The sequence below is a fragment of the Chelonia mydas genome, chromosome 11, assembly GCF_015237465.2.
Source record: "Chelonia mydas isolate rCheMyd1 chromosome 11, rCheMyd1.pri.v2, whole genome shotgun sequence".
Lineage (NCBI taxonomy): Eukaryota > Metazoa > Chordata > Testudines > Cheloniidae > Chelonia > Chelonia mydas.
In genome coordinates this window covers 66,301,793-66,319,599 of record NC_051251.2, presented here as the reverse complement: position 1 = coordinate 66,319,599, position 17,807 = coordinate 66,301,793, and the positions used below count along the sequence as shown (strand labels likewise).

General features: G+C 37.9%; 1 protein-coding gene across 5 annotated transcripts in view; it reads right to left on the bottom strand.

Annotated features, from left to right (window-relative positions):
- SPAG16 (sperm associated antigen 16) overlaps positions 1-17,807 on the bottom strand; it is a 710,758-nt gene that overhangs the window by 667,081 nt on the left and 25,870 nt on the right. For all 5 annotated transcript variants that reach the window (XM_043524952.1, XM_043524954.1, XM_037912653.2 and 2 more), the window contains 4 exons: positions 13,745-13,882; positions 9,362-9,469; positions 3,530-3,647; positions 1,656-1,725 (listed from right to left, as the gene is read on the bottom strand). In XM_043524952.1, coding sequence (XP_043380887.1) covers positions 1,656-1,725; positions 3,530-3,647; positions 9,362-9,469; positions 13,745-13,882 — 434 coding nt within the window. The remainder of the gene's footprint in view (positions 1-1,655; positions 1,726-3,529; positions 3,648-9,361; positions 9,470-13,744; positions 13,883-17,807) is intronic.

Genomic DNA, 17,807 nt, shown 5'->3' with positions numbered 1-17,807 from the left:
TTTGAAGTGGATTCTTCTGAGGGTTACCCTTCAAAGTAAAGCTCATTCAAACAGTAAAGGTGGCAACATGGAGTCTAATGGTGAAGGAAGCTCCAGGAGCTTTTCTGCCCCACCTTTGTGTTTGCTGAAATCCAAATTGTTCTCTTCCAGCTATCTCTTCCCCCACTGCCTTTACTATCCTGTTTACTACTTACATGTCAATTGAGGTAAATACACACCCCTATGTTTATAATAGACCTGTTTAACAACTTTTACCTAGGAAGGGCTGCGTGGTTTTGAATGTGTGCTAGTATTATACAGGGAAATTCATAACTTCACTTATAATATTGCTACATACATTTCACCACAATATTATTGACCAGTAAGTTATTATTTTCAAATGATACCTCACACAGCATTTTTTTACAAAGATTATTACAATGGTATGTAGGGTGTAGATACAGGGGTGTTCAGCGTCACTGCGACAAACTGAAATGTGAAAATATGCATCCTTTAAATCAAGAGTTACAAACCAAACCATGACCAAAAGGGAAGGGATTTATGGCAGTGAAGAAGATGACTGCTGTAATATCTGCATTAAGAGTTAAATAAAAGTCATCTCAATAGTTTAGGGAAATACTTGCTGTCCCCTTCACTCAAATACAGGAATTCAAAAAACCAAAAAGTTGAAGATTTGGCTATTAGTTCTTTCCAGACCTTGTTTCCCCTGAAGTAATTTTAAAAAGCACAGCATGGGATATAAAGCACCTAAAAGGACATTTTTCACACAGGATGCTACAAAAAAAAAATCACTGAATATTTACACTAATTTCTTCCTTTTTTCAAAATTACAGGGTAAGTACTTCTTTTAGATACAGATATAGGTGTTATTCCAGAAGGTATTATATACCCTGTGTTATTAAAGACCTCCGCCGAAGATCAATATGCTAGAATGAGTTGCTGAGCTCTACAATACCAGAATTTTTAAAAGCTCTCAGAACATCAAATTCTGCCAACCTTACACTGAGTTAGAGGAGACTGCTCTCCTGGTTATGTTCTACACAGTGAACCAGATAGCAGAATCAGATCCAAAATTAGGTTTCTAGGTCATGATCCCACCACGCTTACTCAGGCAAAGTAGTCCTTACTGATATGTGTAATTTCATTGTCCTCAATAGAACTAAATGTGAGAATAAGTATTCAGTGATAAAACTACAAAACTGAATCCTTAGTTTGTAGCTGTCACTAAAACAACTAGTAACACATTTTAAATGCAAGGACAGTAGAACCACTATTTTATGAACTAATTGGGGACTGAGGAGTTCATAAAACTAAACTGAGCTTCTTAAAATTACAGTTGGTATCGTGCGTAAGTTGCAGTATGATGCATTGTATCACTTTCTTCTTGTCCTTCAAACCACTGCAAGGCAATTTTCAATGCCTTGAAAGCACTGGAATGTGAAGAGATGTTGACTTGTTCTTCAATGACATCCTTTTATTATGTGATTATCTTTTTCCCCTACCTGGACAAATGGTTTGTATAACTTGTTGTTCACAAGACTGGTGTTTGTAAAATCAAGGTTCCATTGTATTTCAAACTTTGTATTATATAAGGTTCTGAATTAAACTAGATGCTTTCCTCATAGAGTCTGTGCACATTTAACAGAATGTTTTACCTCCAGTCACAGGGATCTCAATGGCACGCCCAGATTCTAAATTTTGTAATGTAGCTTGTAAACCTGTAACCTAAAGAGTAAAAATAAAGAACAGTTATGAGGACTTTGCTTTTGTACCCTATAATTATCAGTACAGAAGACAGAACACACATGAATAAATAAGCAGTAAATACCATGTGCAATTACTGATTTATCTAACTTGCCATCTCTGTTTAACTATATAAATATTTTAAATTACTCATCTCACTCCATTCCTTTTCAAGAAATAGCTTGAATATAACTCATTTTTAAAATATTTAATCCAACGATATAAAATAATCTATCCAGAATTTCTGGTGGGAATTTTACATATTTATTAAAACAATCAAATATAGACAATGTTATGGCCATATTGTGACATCAACTTGTAATCATAATTTCTCATTGAATTAAAAGTTAACCTGATGACACAATATGGCCCATAGCATTGTCACAATAAAACTGATCACACAATATGGTACTGTAAATTAAGGAATGCCTGTCATTCTAGTAGCCTAGTAGGTGGTAAACTGACCGGTTATGTATAAGATCTTTCATTTTCATTACACCAGAGGATGATTTTGCAAGATAAATCTTTATTATGCATTTAAATGATTGATCCCTTCCTCTGGGTGTCAATGTATTGGCCATAACCCTTCTTTTCCTCTAGGACATTTTCCTTCATGTAGACATTTGTTCTCAACCCATCCCTGTGCTAAAGGGGCAAGATATCATCTACACCAATCTATAGATCAGATGAAACTAAAAGGGCCAGGGACGAGCAAAACACAATCTTTATCTCTCCCCATTTGGAGGACAAAGGTGTCTGTCTCTTGTACCTACTACTTCAAGAAGCAGGAGTTTTAAGATCATTCCCAAGTAGAAAAATGCACTGTGTAATTCTCTAGGATCTGAGCTAAATTATTTGAAGGTTCGCAATGATCTTAGAAGGCTTAGATCTTACAAGCTTATGGATACCGCATCTCTACAGGCATGTTTTGAAGTACCTGAAACTATTGGAGATAAATTGACATACCTTTCTTTAAACCTTATTGACTGACAATATTTAATTAAAACTATTGGGGCAGCTAATAACCTTTAAGGATGGTTTCCTGTGCAGTATCCATAAAGGATAACGAGAGCCCTGCGTGGATATAATACTTGTATCCATATCTGATCCACAATCCACAAACATGGTCCACAGATGTCTGCAGATATAAAGCAGATATCCACAGATTTGCAGGGCTCTAAGGATTAACAGATCATCAAAATTATAGTACTTTGATAAAGTTTCAGTGTAAGTCCTCTGACTAGGTCATAGTTCCCCTGATGTTTCATTCACAAATATGAAAGCTGAAAGAATGATTAAAAAGAAGATTCCAGTACGCCCATTCCTGCTGATAATTTAACACAGTCCTTCGCCCAAGTAAAGGCCCTGTTCAACTTAAGGTTGGCCTATTAGAGAGGACAAATTCCAGTCTGTATGAGTGATTTTGTCTCACTGATACTGAGCTGATTGTAAGTACTTCCAGTTTAAACCATTAATAAAAAGTTGTCTCTTCAGCTACACAACATCAGCAGGGCACTTGAAGGCAGATATGACTTTAATATTCTGTCCGGGTACATTAAACTAAAGCATCAAGATTCCTATAAAAACTTCAAAAGTATTTGTAAATAAATCACATGAAACTCAGAAATAATCTAGCCTACTCTTATTTAAAGAAAAAATATGAATCAGCTGCCTAGTGAGCTGTAGCTCACGAAAGCTTATACTCAAATAAATTGGTTAGTCTCTAAGGTGCCACAAGTACTCCTTTTCTTTTTGTTTCTGCTAGTGTAGTTGACCATGTTTTTACCTGACCAACTGCTCTGTCTCTCTCCAAGCTGGTTAGCATTTTCTGTCTCAGTATAGTCTGGTATTTTTCAGTCAACTGCTTCAACATTGGCTCATATGATGCATAATGTGCCTTCAGCCTATGAACAATAAAAGCCAAAATGTATTTTAAAGGATGACTGAGTTAAATCAGCAATTTCCACCTAAATAACTTTTTCCCCATGTACTATAGAGAAGAATAAAATGTAGAAAGGTCAAAACACAGGACACAGCTAGTGTTACTTAGCATGCAACCACCCCGCTGGAGTGCCAAGGAAAAAAATACGTATATATCAGTTTTTCAGTAATAGAATCTGTATATCCTGCCACCAAAACCTTTTGAAGTTATCTATCCAGTTTTGTTTTCTGTTTTCAGCAACTCCCCTAATCTTCAAAATACATTAAACTTTATTAATCTTTGCTTCCTTCTTGTAGATGGATGTTATTTCATTAGGAGAAAGAAAAATGCAGATAGGATTTGACAACCAAGTAGGCTACTAATTTAGAGAAATCAGCTACAATATAAAATTTTGTAGCATTAATTACAGTAGAAACTATATTTGGATCCCTTCATCAAATTAACAAGAAGCTAAGCCACCCATACCAACTCATGAATCAAAGTATGAGAATGCTTTATTTTTCAGGAGAAATTGTTCAGCTCAATACACAACAATTAACAACTTCAGGTATATTGTGTTTTGCCAGAATGCTGGCAAAAAGACAAAACTGGGAGTTTTCTTGCAGTAAGATAGACTGTAAAGTTAAAATGCATATAAATGTGAGTAAGCCAAAATCATGAAAGGTGTTGAGAGGTACTTAATTAACATCTGCAACTCCCAGGATTTGGCCCAAAGCTTGTTTTAAAATTAATCCACTCAAGGAAGAGATTCTAAAGAATTATCACTGTTGACTGGTGATCATCTACAACGTAACACCCCCCCCCCCCAAAAATAAAATAAAATAAACAAAAACAGATCCCTGCAGCAGTGGATCTCAGAGCCCTGGTTAACTGACTTGGGCTCCTGGGACTCTCACTACAAGCCTAAAAAATAGCAGTGTAGACATTTCCACTTGGGCTGGCCCCTGGACTCTGAAACCCATCCAGGGTGGGTGAGTCTCAGGAGTCCGGGCTCCAACCCAAGGGGAAATATTTACACTGAAATATTTAGTCCCATAACGTGAGCCCAACAAGCCCGAGTCAGTGGACCTGGGCTCTGAGATTTGCTGGCACGTTTTTTGCTTTTTTTGGTTTTGCGGTATAGATGTATTGGTCAGTAACCTAACCTTGGACAGCAAAGAATGGCAGGCAATACTAGCAAAGGCAGAGGAGCACAAAATTCCCAGGAGCAGCAGCTATTATGTAATGATGAAATTACGGAAATTAATACTAAAGAACTCATAGGGAATATTCATATAACAGTTTGGGTTTATTTGCACCTAAAGCAGTTCAAATCCCAGGTAGAAAGCTCAAGTTTCAGGGAACTATTAACAAGGATAGAAAGACTAATTAATGAAAAGACCACCTCAAAGGGCCTGATTCCCAAGGTACAACAACTTGTTACTGACTGATCTAGAAGATAAGACTACCTTGGTAGAAAAATTGATCTAAAAACCAGATATCACTTTATAACAATGGGAAAATATCCAGAGGAAAGCCAATAGCTCATCTATTTGTTTAATCATTAAGGAAAATTACTACAAAATACTTTACCAATAGTACTTCCCTCCATTTAAAATAAGGAAAATATACAAAAAAGGAAATCATAAATCCTGCAGAAGATGATGTGGAGGAATTAGGGACCTCTCTCAATATATGGTGGGAATGACCTATGACTTTGTTTACACTTGGGGTGGTGCGTAGGGTTCACATAGCTACATGCTGCAACGAAAGGCAGGCAGCATCCATACTCACTGCAGTGTGTAGCTGCACGCGGCAGTGAAAGGCTCCAGAAGGGGGAGGAAGCATGGAAAGGCTCCAGTACTGGGGCATGACCGGAGTCTTTCACTACAGCAGAGAAAGGCCTCAGCAAGTGGGAAGCAGCAGGACACATGTCAAGGTTCCTCCCCCACTCTGAACTCTAAGGTACAGATGTGGGGACCTGCATGAAAACCTCCTAAGCTTACTTTTACCAGCTTAGGTTAAAACTTCCCCAAGGTACAAATTAATTTTATCTTTTGTCATTGGAATAACCACTGCCACCACCAAACTCTAACTGGGTTTACTGGGAAATGTAGTTTGGACATGTCTTTCCCCCGAAAATCCTCCCAACCCTTGCACCCCACTTTCTGGGAAAGGTTTGGTAAAAATCCTCACCAATTTGCATAGGTGACCACAGACCCAAACCCTTGGATCTGAGAACAATGAAAAAGCATTCAGTTTTCTTACAAGAAGACTTTTAATAGAAATAAAAGTAAATAGGAGTAAAGGAATCACCCCTGTAAAATCAGGATGGTAGGTTCCTTACAGGGTAATTAGATTCAAAACATAGAGAATCCCTCTAGGCAAAACCTTAAGTTACGAAAAAGACACACAGACAGAGTCATTCTATTCAGCACAATTCTTTTCTCAGCCATTTAAAGAAATCATAATCTAACGCATACCCAGCTAGATTACTTACTAAAAGTTCTAAGACTCCATTCCCGTTCTATCCCCGGCAAAGCAGCATACTGACAGAAAGACAGACCCTTTGTTTCTCTCCCTCCTCCCAGCTTTTGAAAGTATCTTGTCTCCTCATTGAGACAAATGCCATTTTGGTCAGGTGCCAGGGAGGTTACCTTTAGCTTCTTAACCCTTTACAGGTGAGAGGATTTTTCCTCTGGCCAGGAGGGATTTTAAAAGGGGTTTACCCTTCCCTTTATATTTATGACAACACGACATTGCTAAAAATAGCAGTGGAGACATGGCAGGCACTGTTTGGGCAAGTAGAGAGCCATGTAGGGGATATACCCTAGGGTTCAGGTGGGTAGGGCACTCTATCACCTAAGCAGTGTCTCACCATCTACATTGCTATTTATACCCACGCTAGCTGCGCATGCAGCATCAGTATGCTACAGGCCACCATAAGTGCAAACATACCTTAAAATGATAGTGACTGCGATGAAAATGGTACATAGAAATTTTCAAGGTAACTAAAATTTAGACCACCCAGAGAACCTATTCTATTAGGTCACAGTCCAAAGGAGGTTATTGCTTCTGAAAAGGACACATTAACTACACAATTACCACTAGCAGCCAGATGCTCATTTTTGGAAAATAATGGATCCCCAGCATTAGAGGCATGGAGGAGTAAAGTATTAGAAATCCTTTGAATGGATACAGTGACAGACAGCCTTACATCAACATCAAGTAGATTTTATAATATATAGTTACCATTCATTTAGACTTTGAACAGAATTAACGCACAGAAAATGATAAGAGATTGACCAAACACTAATGGGTCTTTTGAAGGTAATAAATACAGGTAATGAATAGGATTAAATACTTCTATGGAAAGTTCATATATGGTAATAATGATAAAATAAATTTAAAAAAAATCTAGGGCCAAGACTTCAACCCATGAACTTTATCCACACAGTGGTAAGGTATCATAGATCACTCCAAGGCACTTCACACAGAACTCGATGGGACAAACTTAGTTACTTTGTCAGCTGTAATACAGCACCTGCAAGAAGGTATGTAATGTGATGCTCACAGATCTCTTCAACAAATTCTTTGACAATATTGAAGGTCCACCAAAGTATTTGTTTCCCACTCGTATCTTAAAGCTACTTTTAAAAACATCTTCCTGCTTTATCGGTTAGAGCATAATGCTATGAGCCACAAGACCAGTGCGAAATTTCCAAATCTGCCACTGACACATTGTTTGGCCTTGAATTACTCACTCAACCATTCTGTGCCTCAGCTTCTCCATATGTAAAATGGGGATAATATTGTGACCAAAATACTCGCCTGTATTCACTCCCTACACACTACTGCAATGATACCTGTAAAAAATATGCCTTGTGACATATCATTTGAAAACTAATAACTCACTTGTCAATAATATCATGATGAAATGTATGTAGCAACATTATATGTAAAGTTATTAACATAATCTGAAATTATGACAAATGTGGTTACCAGACAAATCTGGGGAGTGGATAAACCTGTTTCTTCAAGGAAAAAAAAAAACCCACCACCAAGCTGGTGCCTCTAGTCGGATGTCAAAGTTGATGGGCAATCACCTGCTAAGTGGCCATTTTTTGGCAAAGAAAGGTATCAGTAACACATCGATCTACACTTAAACAACAGCATGGATCCTTTTTCACCATGAGACTCCTAGTCTCCATCCTCACAGCAGGAAGGAATTTTATCTAGGGGTAACCTGCAGGAAAATGCATTTCACAGGGGGAATTGACTATAAAAAGTGAGGGGCAAGAACACCCCAAAGCTTCCCTCCCTACCTATCTCTATTTCTTTTTCACCTAAGATGACGAAGGAAGCAGCCATTTGACTTTGGAAAAGATCCTGCCCTGCAATTTGGTCAGCCCTGTTGCTGAGAGTATGTAGTAAGAATTTTACCTTGCACCAAATCTGGTTTGTTAAATTTAGTTAATAAGAAAGCATTTTCTCTTAATTGCTCGTCACCAATTCTGACTTTAATGCCTTGTAATTTTACTCACTTAAATACCTCTCTTTGTAGTTACATAAATTTGTTTTATTCTTTAATCAAAACCAATCTAGTGTTGTGAATTATTTGGGTAACTCCAACTAAAGTAGCAAATTGTTGTATATTGTTTCCTTACAGGGCCAATGGATCTAAAATATTTGAATTGTCCTGGAGAGAGCTGGACAGTACAGAACACATGTTCCGGGGGGAAATTCAGGACCAGGAGTGTGTGTTGGGGGTCATCCTGCAAGTAGTAGCCAAACCTGCTGGAAGCCAAAGGGTGGCTGGTGTGCTGCTGACAAGCTAAGAGTTGCTGGACCAAGTTGGAAGCTACAACAGCAAAGTACAGTGAGGCACCTAAATTTTCAGTGGTGACCCAGCCCCTCACTGATCAGGATTGCACTCCAGACTACCATAAATATCACCTGCCTTTTGGGAAACATTTTGAGCTGTTCACATGAAAGATGCTGTTTAGGTGCAAAGTACTATTTGCTTTTATATATTTCCAATCCTTCTCCTTCATTCTACCTATCAAGAGGGCCTACTGATCCTTCTCTAAAATACAAATGTAGCTTAAAAAAAAAAGCTAGTCAAAATGAAGTCCTTTCTTTCAAAGGAAGGAAGGCAACATGGAAAGCAGAGATGATAAAAGTTACAACTATGCAGTTTTTTGTATACATTAGTACAGCAAAAATGCCCAAAAGAAACAAAAAAAAGTACATCATGACATTCTACAGATTAGTTCAACTCATAGTCAACAACTGTCAAGAACAAGAACTAATGACATTTAAAAAAAGAAGATTGATTTAGTTGTATCTAACTCAAGTTGAAACAAAAGTGAGCTTGTTCAATCACCATGAAAAAAAAGGAATTGACAGTCAAGGAACGTTACATGCTTTATGTACCAAAAATAAGTCTATGTATGTATGTCTCCTTTCTCTGCATCCCAGGAAGTTTCCTCCAATTTCTGAAACGCTGGAGACATTTGAATTTTAGAGGCCTAGGTTATCATTTCTCTGCTTTCAAGGCTGGGCAGAACTGCCAATTACCAGAACTGCTTTGGTCTAACAATTTAAAATTCAGCCATGACATAACATTGCCAAGTAACAACTCAAACTCACTTAGCTTTCTGTTAAATAACAGTAAAAAAAGATCAGTTTGCTTACCTTTTAATATCACTAATGAGCCTGTTTTTTTCCTGGGCCACTCGCTTATGGTGCATTCGATGGAAATCACGTTCTTTCTGTATTTTTTGCAGAGCCTCCTTAGCTTTGCTGCATGAAACCACAATGTGAAACTATTACAGACCTAAAAGTCACAATATTACAACAACAAAACTTCAAAAACGGACTCCAACGAGAGACTGCTGAATTGGAATTAATTTGCAAACTGGACACCATTAAATTAGGCTTGGTAATAGTTCACCTTAACTGATCACTCTTGTTATAGTGTGTATGATAACACGCATTGTTGCATGTTCTCTGTGTACATTATATATATCTTCCTACTGTATTTTCCACTGCATGCATCCGATGAAGTGGGTTTTAGCCCATGAAAGCTTATGCTCAAATAAATTTTTTAGTCGCTAAGGTGCCACAAGTACTCCTGTTCTTTTTGCGGATACAGACTAACACGGCTGCTACTCTGAAATGTGAAACTTGTAATTCAGTCTCCTGAAGACAGGAACCTGGGAGACTGATTTAAGAGATGGATAATAGAATACAGAATTTTTAACTCTAAGTCTATGTCTACATTGTCCAGTAGTTGAGACTACAGTTGTGTGAATAGCAGTGTGTGCTACATTGTAACTCCTCCATGTGGATGCCGCAGGGGCAAACTAGGAGGTTCCTAGTTCACATTACTGTAGTCCTGTTTGAAGAGGAATACGTTAAGTAGAAACCTTTTAGTTTCCCCTTGTGGATCCTGCAGGTGTGGTTACAGTGCAGCACTTCGGTACCCACTGCTATTCACATCCCTGGAGTCCTAATCACAGGGCAGTGTAGAGAAACCCTAAATCACGGATTCAAATCCATCCCAGACTGGTAGTGACTGAAATGAGGAGAAAAAGTTGGTGGCCTCAGTCTACTTTCTCCTGAACTGTGTCTGCGCAAAAAAGAACACCATCACAATACTACTCAGATGAGAGACTGAAGACTTAGCTGTCAAAGACCATTTTTGTGAAAATGATCCTTCCAGGTCAAAGTAGATAGGTGGTTCAGATCCCACTCTCTCTGTGGCATTGCCAATTCTATCCCTTTAGGTGGGTACATATGTCAGAGATTAGTGTAAGGGCTGTCAGTCTTGCTCTCTTCACAAGCAGTTAGCTAAACAGAATTAGAGAAAAAAAGCAGGGCCATTTGTAGAACTAGGCTGGGATTGTCAAACTTTGAGTCATCTGTAATATAAAGAGGAACCTTTCAGAAACCACGCATTCTCACTTACACCAACGTCTTGCCTTTCCCCACACACTATATGCAGCACGTATCATTGTATGGAGTGCTGCACATAATAAAACAACAAAAAAGGTGTTTTTCTCTGTGGCAAAGGCAAGCAAATGTGTATGGGCTTTTGGTGCAGTAGGAAGAAAGTCAAGCAAGCGTTCTCTTTTTTAAATGATCATCAATTCTGAGGACGGTTTTATCCTTTGACAGTCTGACTTCAGCTGCAACCAGGGTATATAACTGTATGCACAGTTTTGAAAGTCAGGACCCTAATCTCTTGTGCCACAAGTAGATTAGATTCCGATCTGTAAAATAAGAATAAAAGATTTCCTCACATGGACACCGTAAGGCTAGTTTAACTGACGTTTGTAAACCATGTAAACATAATCAGATTTAAAGCTCTGGTATTCACTGGTAAGTATTACTATTATTATTACTACAATGCATATACAGATCAAAGATCTACACATCCAGCAATCATCACAGCTACCGAATACATTCCCACCACATGAGGCGCTAGAAATTTTATAACGCTTTGCAATACATAGTGGTTGGGGTTCTCTGTGGTGAAGGGCACATTAAATCTGATTACCGTTAGAGGCTATGGACTGTATGTGTGCATATCTCTGTTTCAACAGTAGGGGAAATGGTTTAAAATATCTACAGCTGCAGGTAAATACAGGATTATAAGACTGGAGGTTCCTCTGAAATCAAAGGCCAAAGTCTAAAGAGATTTGAGGCATCTCACATCACCAGGATAACCAAGATTTAATATTCCAACTGGCTTCGAAACCATGATATACAACTTGATTGAAAAGTAACTAATATACAAAGGTGGTCATATCTTCAGCAAGGGTAAATCATCACTGAGAACAATGGAATTATGCTGCTTTACCCTAGCTGAGATCAAACCCTCCATGTATATGTTAGTTAAATAGATGGATTTAAAATCAACAAATAAATCAATGTATTCAAATACATTGCTTCAGAGTTCATGTTTTCAACATTTCCTTATTCGTCCACTATACAGCTAGAGACAACATCCTTGCTATAGCAAAAGAAGTGTTACAGCAGAAGACAAAGCAACTGCCTTGCCAACCAATCAGAACTTGACTTCAATGGAACTATACTCATTTATACAAGCCTAGGATTGTGTCCGGAAAATACAAGGGATAGAACGAGAATGAAGATAGTTTGGGTTTTTTCCTCTCTACATTTCTACAGTCTTCAAAATAAACGCAATTTTAAGTTTCATTTCCATGACTTTCAAATGTTTAATTTTTAGAACTAGAACACTTCATTTTTTAAAAAAAATTCCCTAAAATTATTAATAAGCCTAAATTTCAATTTAACAAAGTTTTTGCATGGTAATTAAATGTTTGCGGAGGTATTGTTGGAGTGGAAGGGGCATTTCTGCACACATGCTGTATTTCTTTTAATGTTTTCCCTAGTTATTTCAGTAGGCAGATAGAGGCTTTCAGACTTTGGACAGCCTATTAAAAATGTATTATTTATTGTGCACAGGAATTGAAACTGATCAAGAGTTTCTTTTTAAACGTTGAAAATCCATGGTGAAATGTGTCTGAGTAACAGGTAGGAATCTAATAAGTGTGTCTACAGTTGCCGTACAATCGTTTTCATACTGTATTAAAACAACAAAATTACATTTAGTTTTTAGACACTAACACTCTTCCTATGATAGTTAAACATTAAAGCAGGAGGAAATTGGTTTGCAGTCTCTTACACTGGGCCCCCATACTGGTGGTGTCACAACTAATGTCCCTTTTCAGCAAGAGGATTGTCAACAGCAGCAAGCTCAGAAGCAACTAATTTAATTAGAAGCTATTTTCAAATACATTTCACAGTGATGCATCTCACCATGAAAACTTTCTGTCTCATACACTGAGTATAATGAGTATTATCGTCTAATCAGCACTCCCCCAGTATGTTCAGCTGGAAGCATTGAAAAAATAAAGTTTTGTATCACCAATGGGAAAAAAGGCTGATCATAGAAATCTTCCAAGTGAAATATATGGTATAGTATATTTCACTTGGCACTGGGACTTGGGATGTAAGGGATAGAGCCTCAGCTGGTGTACAGTGTCAGTAATCCACTGCAGTCAATGGACCTGACAATTTATACCAGCTGAATATCTACCCTGATGAGTCAGAAGTTCATTATTATACTGTGCAAATGAGGAGCATGCTCTCTTCTACAGAGAAAAATCTTTAGAAGATACCATCAAATGGACAAAAATTTCAGAGGGCTAAGGTTTTGCTTTTCTTTCTTTGACTGCAGCTTGTCATTCCTCCCCTACCTACTTAAATGGGAGTAGCTGGTTGCCTGGTCCTCCCTTCTCTCTCTCTCCCCCCGCCCCCCAAGGTTCAGGGAGGCTGCACAGAAGAATAAAGGGATGGTTTTACTCACAGTTCATCTCCCAATAAAGCCCATTAGATGTCAGCGCAAATCAACATTGAACACAAATGCAGAAAAGAGTTAGCAAAAAAAGACTGCAGTGTAGCTCACTGCTGCATCTCTCCATTATACAGTCTGAATGTAAATTACTGAGTATCTTGTAAAATCAGCTACTGTGGATCCATATGCACAGATACAGTCAATAAATGTAAACATATATATTTACACACATACCTACTAAACAAAACCTAAAAACAATAGAAGTGTAACATTTGAAAGGACTACAGGATCAGGTGTTTAATAAGGAATTATTCTTCTCCTTTACATGCCAACTTGTTGCAATATGACAATTTGTAGCATTTTGATGCATAGCATTATATGGTAATTTTTCATCTATCCCTACATATTACATTTTCATAATCCTGTGGAGTATTTTGTTGAGACTATTGGATTTTAAAATATTATCAACCAAAGCCAAACAAACTGACACAAAAGAAATTCAGACTCAGCTCTCTAGACAGAGCTGAGAGATATCTGGCAATTTCATTCAGCGCCTCATCCATAAGTGAGAATGTGCAGAGGCACAGAGAAAATAGAAATGTATTAATTCCATTAAGAGTTTGATTTTATTTTCTCTGGAGCATTTGCTGTTTAAAAAAGGCGGCGGCAGCATGCCTTTAAAACTAACATACCTGGCAGCCAGTTTATAGTTTTCCAATTCCTTCTTTAATCTTCTGTTCTCCATCTCCAAATGCTGATTGTAGGTGTACATATCTGGGACAAATCCAATATCTTTACATTCAATTGCACCTTTCTGCATCAGTTCATACCTAGAATAATATAAATGGGTAGACGTTTTACTTTAAGTTCCTTTATCCACTCCGCACCAGTGTTTTCCTTCCCATGTTCACGTTAACTATAATCACTAACACACAAAGCAGCCTTGTTCAAAAATTCTCATTTATACTCAGACTTAGTGATATTACCACTCTATGTTATGCCCTATTTTGGTCCCCTTCATTTTAGCATTTTTTCATAACATTTAAAACACATCTTATTTGTGGCATACTGCCTTAACCTCAACAGTTGTTCTTTTCCTTCCTTTCTTCTGGTCTATGCTTTCAAAAGAAAACTTAAAGAAAAAATATTCACCTCAAATTGTACCCCTTTAAAAGTAGCAGTTTCCAAAGATACACACAGTCCTTTTAGGTCATGTAGTCTCTAATACATGCTTCAGAGTAACAGCCGTGTTAGTCTGTATTCGCAAAAAGAAAAGGAGTACTTGTGGCACCTTAGAGACTAACCAATTTATTTGAGCATAAGCTTTCGTGAGCTACAGCTCACTTCATCAGATGCATACTGTGGAAAGTGTAGAAAATCTTTTATACACACAAAGCATATTTCCCCTTGTTTTTTCCTACCCCCCCCCCCCCCCCAGACGTTCTTGTTAAACCCTGGATTTGTGCTGGAAATGGCCCACCTTGATTATCATACACATTGTAAGGAGAGAGTGATCACTTTAGATAAGCTATTGCCAGCAGGAGAGTGGAGTGGGGGGAGGTATTTTTTCATGCTTTGTGTGTATAAAAGATCTTCTACACTTTCCACAGTATGCATCCGATGAAGTGAGCTGTAGCTCACGAAAGCTTATGCTCAAATAAATTGGTTAGTCTCTAAGGTGCCACAAGTACTCCTTTTCTTTTAACACACTCTTGTTTTTCTGAAGGCCTCTATGACTCAAACAAAGCTATGGAACATGTGGATGAATGACCCTATCAATTGTCCCAAGCATGGAACTCATAGTTTACCTGGAAAAATGTCCCCATAAAACATCTTGTCCTTCATTTTACTAATAGCACTCTTTCATATCAGTATTACATTTTTCTCCTTCATTATTTTGGAATCAGCTAATCACAAACACATTTCCCGTTGCTCAATGTGATATTTATACATTTTTGTTATTAGCAGGCCAAATCTTGAGCCTACGAGCTTCTGTGATGTAGAACTCTATAGCCTGTTCCGTGCTTCACAATTGCAGACTGAGCCATACCTTGGGCAGTGAACAGTGCTTCTTAGATAGCCACGTACATTTGCATAGTACTCATGCAGCCTCTCAGTCATTCTTGCAACAGTGTCTATGACTTTACCCAATCTAAGCCTCAAACTCTTTAGAGCAATTCAGCTCATGGGTGTGTTGTTACTGGAAATATAGAATCACCCAGCAGAAGGGCAAATTCCACTTTGGCTTGCCTGCACTATGAAAAGATAGATGATGCTATCCACGAGAACAGTTATCTCCTACGTGTTTGCTTCTGTCAGAGTTCTAGTTGAGCTAGGAGTGAGTATGAACTTCAAGATTTGCCAAGACTTTTAAAAAAAACACATCCATACACAAACTCAAGATCCTATGGGCCCCAGTTAACCCAAGGTGCCTCTGTACCAGTAGAGGTTGTAAAGAAGTTTCCTAGGTTCCACAGCCACAGAGACTCCTCCCTAGTGCACAGAGGTACAGTACATTGCTTTCTTGGCTCTGAATGGGTAATCTGGCTCCATTCTCAGGGACAGCGGAGCAGATCCTCAGCTGGTGTAAGTTGCCATAGTTCTTTTGAGATCAGTGAAACTATGCTCCAAGGAGCTGTGCCAAATTACAACAGCTCAGCATCAGCTCAATGGAGCTGTATCAATTTACACCAGTTGAGGATCTATCCTAGAATCCTTGGGTCTACCAAACCTGATTGCCATAGAAAGATGTGTTGGGGCTGAACTTGCTAGTGGAAATCATATCAGCATGTTTTGCCGCACCAAAAAGGCAAATATACTTTTTATGAATCTGTTTTATGCAATTAGTATGCCTGGCAACAGCAGCAGAAATTAAAACTAGGAAGGATATATTGTACACTAGCTCCTCAACTGGACCCAAACAGCAGGCTTCAAATGAATAATTGCAACATTGCTATGGTTTTCAGATCAATAAAACACATTTGAGAAAGCTAGAAGTTCTGTAGACCATCCTACAAGGGGCGTAAACCATCTAGATCAGCTATCTCAGCAACTGAAAAAAATATGGCTGTTTACTCCCATTGGAAAGTTTCAAAGGATGAAGGTGAATGTTAGAAATTATTGTTTCCATGTGTATGTGCTCTGCCTAGGTCAATTGCTTATCTGTGACTTCTGGGTTACCCACGGTTCTTCAGAGGAGTAGGCAATGCCATTCATAGCTAGGAATGAGACGGTCACTCATGCATCTTTTTACCATCAGAAAAGTGATGGATTTGTGTTATCTTTGAAAATATTCAATAGTATTTAACCAAAGCTAAATTAAACACTAGCATCACTTTTAGTTTTCATATCCAAAATAAGCTTTTGATATCAGGTAGGCTAACCACACTACCCAAGTTATCCTACAAAGGAACTATGACCATATCATTTCATTGTTTAAATAACGCTCTCATTAAAATCAAGGGCTCTTTTTGCCAAAAGCAATCTCAGACCATGTATGGCTTTGTCATTTGATGCTAATAAAACATTGGATAATCTAGTTTGTTAATACTTGCATTTTATATTGTGAAAACCATGTTTCAGGAAGAACTTTAAGATGGCACTAAACAGCTTATTTTAACTCTCAAACCTCCATTTTGTCCTGGTCTTTTAAGTTTGCCATGCAGCACAAGGCAATGTTTCCCCTTTTCCTCATTATTTTTTCATTTAGCACTAGAAATCTTGGCAGTAACCACACAGAGTAGCTTTCTAATCCAGTGGGGAAGGGAGTCAGAGTACCAAAGAAAAGATGTTTAATATGAACCTCTTTCTCTTCCTTCAGTTAATAAGCAGTGTAATATCAGATTACTCCACTCACTGGTCTTTTTCCTCTATGCACTTTCTACCTAGTTGTATTAACTTTTCATTCTCATGGCTTGAGAAAGACCTGAAATATTTAGAAATCAATCATTCTAAGAAACCCAAATTAGTTAGAGTTAATTTTTCCCTGCTTTCTGGTGAGGTAAAAATGAATCTTAGAGCTCCCTTTTTCAGTTTGAGTAGAGGTAGAGGAAGAGAACAATTAAAATTGGTCTCATTATCTTGGTTGCATCTAAATTATCTATGACACTAATATATATATTCATTCTCAACATTCTCCAACAAGAGTGATATTTTCACATGTATCTAAGTGATTTAATAGAACTTGTGCTCTTAAGACATTTACACGTTATTGAAAATTCCCACCCAAAATCAATCAGGACCATACTGTACTTTCATTTTTAATCAGAACTCTCATTGGATTTCAAGGAACATTATGTCCATTTTAAACAAGGGAAGAGTGATGTATACAGAGATTATGGTCTAATGGCCTCATTTTCAAGAGGTACTGCTACTGGAGTTATGGCTGATCAGTGCATCTGAAAAATTCAGGCCCTGGATGTCTCAGGATAGGCACCCAAAATTAATGGTAGCTTTTGAAATTGTAGGTCTAAGTCACAAAGGAAGTGCCTGGCAAAACCATGAATTAATACCAGATCTCCTGAGCCCCAGTCTAGCACCTTAGACACAAGTCCATTCTTTGTGTTTCACAACTTCATGTTTCATATTCAAACAAACTCAAAATCTCAAATGAAACTAAGCTGCATACCACCAAAGTATAGACCTTGTTTAATCTAATAGCTGGAAAAGTATTAATGAATTTATCCCATCTAAGTTAAGTGTATGAGTAGGGCACACTATGAACAGCCATTATTAAATCCAGGCCCAGCGTGGCAA